The sequence below is a fragment of the Plasmodium fragile genome, assembly GCF_000956335.1.
Source record: "Plasmodium fragile strain nilgiri unplaced genomic scaffold supercont1.192, whole genome shotgun sequence".
Taxonomy (NCBI): Eukaryota; Apicomplexa; class Aconoidasida; order Haemosporida; family Plasmodiidae; genus Plasmodium; species Plasmodium fragile.
The window spans coordinates 1-5,388 of NW_012192772.1; the positions used below are offsets into that span (position 1 = coordinate 1).

Here is a 5,388-nt window from a genome sequence, read left to right on the forward strand (position 1 = left end):
TTTTTTTTTTTTTTTTTTTTTTTTTTTTTTTTTTTTTTTTTTTTTATGGTCTGTTCAGGCAAAATTTATTTCGCAACCTTTTTAGCTAACTGAAGAAAAGCCCTTCGCACGGGCGTGCACAGCACTGGCGGTGATTTTGTCGCTGCAAGGGAGAGTGCGGCCATGCTTAATATATTATACATGATTGATGGCTCCCTTTTTTTTTTTGTTCTCTCCTAACAAATTCGCACATGCAGCGTAGAAATACGAATTGGGGGAAACTGTGTCCATGTCGCCATATAAGCAAATGATTGGCAGAGGTTGCGCAAAAATAAAAAACCAAATTCCAAATTAGGCAACACGGGGAAAGAGGCTACATAGTTTATTGCTATATGTTGCAAAAATAAGTATCCTCTTTTGGGACATTTTTCTCAAGAGGGCACAGCTCACGTTGTTATAAGTGCTCATTATATTCTATCAAAACGATTTTTTTTCTTTCATTTTTTTTTTTTTGTAAGCAGAACGCACATTTTTTTCTTTTTTTTCCCGAGATTGCCCCATAAAGGGGAAAAGAAGAACGAGATCAAGCGAGCCTCTACACCCAAGAACCACTAATTTGCGGATGCCTCATGATGAAAAAATTATAACAGAAAAGTATATTTGATATGTGGATTTCATTGAGTGTACCCTCTTCTTGTTCTTCCAATCCGGTCGACCTCCGCGGAAGGGAAGGAAAAAGGGTTTCACGCGCTCGATGTATATGGTCTTATGGCTATACCGGTTTATGATCATATTAAAATCACACACTCACATGTCATCAAGTGCGTTCGCACCCTTCTCCCCGCAAGCCAAGCTAAAATAAAAAAAATAAAACAAATAACAAGGCAAAACAAAACAGAACAGAACAAAATACCAAATGACCGCGCACACATAACATGCTATTTTTAATTAAGAACCTTATTGGATGCACACTTCTCCTGATAGTGCTCAATACACATCTGCATGGGATATCGTACAAATGGCAGAATGGGATAAAGGGGGGTAGAGTCCTCAACGGAATAAAGACACACGGTTGTGTCCATCCGAACAGAAATAATTGGTCATACAGCAGGAACAAATATTATAAGCCAAAAAGTTACCTGTACATTCAGAATAATAAAAGAAGGAAAGGCCAATCATACAAGCTCAACAGGTATAAGGTCTGCTCGATTTTTTCAATCTTTGATAAGAGCAATGCGGGGAAAAAGAACAAGGGGGGGGAGCCAACAAGTGCACAAGTGCCACATAGAGGGGTGGCACCCGCTGGAGGAATGACACCAGAGGGGAAGGTATCAACCGGAAAAGCAACACCGGGGAAGGTGCCCCCGCTGAACATTCCCGACGGATCCGAATCGGAGGGATCCATCGAGCTTAGCAATCTGGAGAGCAACCCCAAAGAGGCGCTCAAAAACGTGATTGAATACAAAAAGCATTTAGAAAACTTCAAAGGTAAAGTCATTTTATCGCTTCAAACCATCTTCTGTTCATATACAAAGGGCATAGATCAGAAGGAAAACTTGAAAAATTTTGTCCTTCACATATTAAGCGACTTTGAGAACAAGTACGAAAAACACACACACCTAGCGGATGTGCAAAATATGCGCAACGAAAAAGTGAAAGAACAATATCTTCAGCACAATTACAATTGCTTCCTCGATATCGTTAAAAATATTGAGGAGAATTTGTACAATCTTTTATTGTATAAAATTCAATCCATTAAATTGAAGGCATTGGACGACATTAAAGAAACGGTCCTCTCGCACAGGGAAAGCAACGCAGATTACGTTTCCTTCGTTAATCATGTTAAACAAACATTCGAAGCGTATGAAAAGAAGCTACAAAATTTATTTCCCTCAAGTTTTAAATTTTCCTTGTATAATAAAATGAGCAAAGACAGTGGTTTTGAAGAAGAGCACGCCTCCAGCCTCCCCAATTTTGTGTACAATTTTCCGATGGAAAAATATGAACAGTTAATACAAAAAAATATAAATTATGTAAAAAAATTATCACAGGATTTGACAAAAAAAAAAAAAAAAAAAACACACAAAAGAGTTTTTTATTTGTTTTTCTCCCAAGGCGTGTTTTATCCTTGCATTACATACAAAGCATAATATACCTCTGCTGAATTATATATAAGTGTCACTAGGAAAATATTAAAAACTAGAAACATATAAAAAAAACAAACAAGTAAATTTATATATGCATACACTATAATTATACTGCTGCTATTTTTAAACTTACACGCCTTTTTAAATTTCCTTAGCGGAAAAAAAAAAAAAAAAAAATAAAAAAATAAAACGAACAAGGATTTTTTTTTCCATTCTTTTTTAGTACTTAAAAAAAAAATAAAATAATTCCAAAGCGCCATGTACAAATATAATACATATATATGCAATTGCTGCGTATGCGCAATGTATGAATTATTATACGCGCCAAAGTATCATGTATCCGCTGTACGTGTATGTACAAAATAATATGGCAAGTAGAAATAATCAGATGATCGAGCAATAGAAAAAATGGGATGCCGGCCATACATATTCATATTTATATTTATAATAACACACTGGATGTTAAATATAAAGCTCCTCTTCTTAATAAATATGTGCGTGAAAATTATTTTTTTTTTCTTTCCTGGGGGGGTAGGAGGTGTTGTAGCGCCACTTGTGACTTTGCAAAATATGGGATTTACAAAATTTTAAAATAATTGTATATGGGGAGTGCTTGTTGCGGCGAAGTTGTAGAAAAAAATCTGCTGCGAGGAGAACCTCTTCTTAACCTTGAGCGCCGAGAGTTGGGCCTGGTGCGCTAGCGGGTAAACCCTAGCAGGTGCACCAAAGTGTAACAATACGCGGTAGGGGCGGCTTATAAGGCACGCCTTCTTCTGCCATGCTGAGCCGCGCATCTTCTTTTTAACCCCTACTTGCCCCACGCAGCGTGCATTTATTCCGCACTTGAAATTTGCATATGCGTCGCGCGGCAGGTTTTCCCCAGCTGTGCTATTTTGCTTACCTATACTTAAACGGACGAAACAGTGCTGGAAAAGAAGAAAAAAAAAATAAATAAATATAAAAACAATTATGCCCTTCATTTCGCGCTTCCCGGGGAATTTCCCCTTCGCCGTTCTCGCTTAACAACTTGGATCAGGATCGCCCTTTTTTTTTTTTTTTTTTTACAATAAACTCCATTTCGAAATGGCCGCGGTGCGGCGAAAAAACGAAAAAGAGAGGTGTACCGTGGTCATCCCGCGATGGATTTAAAACCCTGCACAGTATCTTGACACAGGGACAAGCGCGCAAGGGTGACATGTGAACCAAAAAAAAAAAAAAATGCATTTCCTTTTTATGGCCCCAGGTAATAGCTAATGTATTTAGTTCTTCCTCGCGCTGATTAAGAGGAGAATACCAAATCTACACACTCATATTGCTGAGCAGGTTTATATATGTATTGTTATATATTTATACATTATGCTTGTGCTTCGAATTTATGTGGTTAGCACTCCTCGTATGCTTAACCCAACGTGAAGTTAAATCTACATGTACACCATTTTTACACAAAAAAAAAAAAAAAAAAAAGAGCACATGACGAGGTTAAAACAAAAAAATAGTAAAAATATAAAAAGGGGGTTCATTTTGAATATTAACACATCATATAATAACAGAACTTGCAAGCAGCTTTAATTAGGTACCTCGGTAAAATTGGTTCATTCTTCAGAAAAAAGGAAAAGGTTCCCCCTTTTTTACGTTAAATTTAATGTTCGGATGTACCATGGGTAAGGGGCGGGCAAGGCAAACCGCTTTTTTTTTTTTTCAAAGCGCATTTGAAAATGTCACTTGCATGTATACACTAGGTGGTTGTCGTGGTGAAGGGGAAAGGAATGCACACCGGTAAGGTGATTGACAACTCGCTTCTTCCCTCTCACGGATGAAACAAGTACCATCACGAGGATGAGGTGGACAAGGAAGAGGAGAGCCTATTCAACCATCTCGATCTACACGTTGCTTCTTCTTCTTTCATACTAAGTCTGTTATGTTCTTTTCAATCTCAAGGGGGTAAGTTCTTGGTGAAAAATAACTGACTACGTTTCCGCTCTTATCAACTAAAAATTTTCCAAAGTTCCAGCCGATGTTTTCTAGCTGTCCATTTCCATTGTGCATCTAGTGGGGGGGGGGGGGGGGGGTATAAACAAATAAAAAGAGGTACATATTCATGTGCATATTAACGTATACATGGTATTTGCAGCATCAGCCATTTGAACCAAATGGCAGTGCCCTATTTTTCCTCTCATTGGGGGAGACGACAAATATGTATAACAGGGGGCTAGAAGCCTTTCGCGTTTGCTACACATAAAAATGTGATCATCCTTAGGATTGAACATGCCACCAAGTGGATGGCAGATTTAGTAAAAATCACCTACCGTGTCACAGTTGGCCTTCAAAAATTTGAACAGCTCATGTGTGTTTTCTCCATTGACTTCAATAGGGGCGAAAAAGTTATACTTGACTTTGTTTTTCTCGTTAAATGTGGAAATGTCGCACGTGTTGGGAAATTCCTGGTTTAGGAATTGGCTCGTCGGGAAGGCCAAAATCTGAAAAAGGGGGACGGACACGGATACGGATAAATATATACATATATATATATATATATATATTTAACGAAGGGGACAATAACAATGGGGGTACAAAAAGGGATAAAATGGGAAAAACCCATTGCTACAGTGAACAGCTTTCAAGCACATAATGCGGGCGCATTCGGAAGGGGAGGACTCATCACAGCAGGTGAACAAAAAGCCCCCTTTTCCATTTGGTCCAAATCACGAACCTCTAATCCCTTCTGGTTCCATCGATCGTGCAGCTCGTTAAGCTGATCTACATGCTTCCGCGTTAAGCCGCACTTGGATGCCGAGTTAACAATCAGCAAAACCTTGTTCTTGTAAGTAGACATTGACACAGATGTTCCATCGAGCTTCTTCACACTGTAATCATAAATAGACGGAAGCAACTGCTCTTTCGAAACGGTTATTTTTTTGAAGAAAAACATGTTGGCGGTGTTTCTTTGTAAAATGAGAAACACGACGAACAGCTTTACAAATAGTAACAGTTGCATAGGTGAACAAGGTTCATAAAAAATGCTTTTGTTTTTTTTTTATAGCCAATTTTTTCTTCAGCGCAAGGGAATTAATTCTTGTTTTCTGTTTTTTTTTTTTTAGGTATAAGCTATAAGCGGCGGGGACAAAAAGAAGCCTCTTCTTCACATGGTGTCATATTTTGCTCAATTTATGCTTTTCCGCTTTACAGCTATTTTGCTTTTTTACTACTATTATGGCTTAATTTTTTTTTTTTTTTTTTTTTTTTTTTTTTTTTTTTTTTTTTT

The 5,388-nt window shown here is 37.7% G+C and overlaps 2 protein-coding genes across 2 annotated transcripts; one reads left to right on the forward strand and one right to left on the reverse strand.

Moving 5' to 3' along the window:
• Positions 1-914: 914 nt before the first annotated feature.
• On the forward strand, positions 915-2,129 carry AK88_05638 (uncharacterized protein; the record flags this gene model as incomplete). Its single annotated transcript, XM_012483240.1, has 1 exon — positions 915-2,129. One exon carries the CDS (start codon positions 915-917, stop codon positions 2,127-2,129), a length of 1,215 nt encoding a protein of 404 aa, XP_012338663.1.
• A 1,899-nt stretch (positions 2,130-4,028) lies between these two features.
• AK88_05639 (uncharacterized protein) lies at positions 4,029-5,121 on the reverse strand (the record flags this gene model as incomplete). The annotated part of the gene is made up of 3 exons (XM_012483241.1): positions 4,029-4,172; positions 4,433-4,603; positions 4,837-5,121. 3 exons carry the CDS (start codon positions 5,119-5,121, stop codon positions 4,029-4,031), a joined length of 600 nt encoding a protein of 199 aa, XP_012338664.1.
• Between the last annotated feature and the right edge of the window lie 267 nt (positions 5,122-5,388).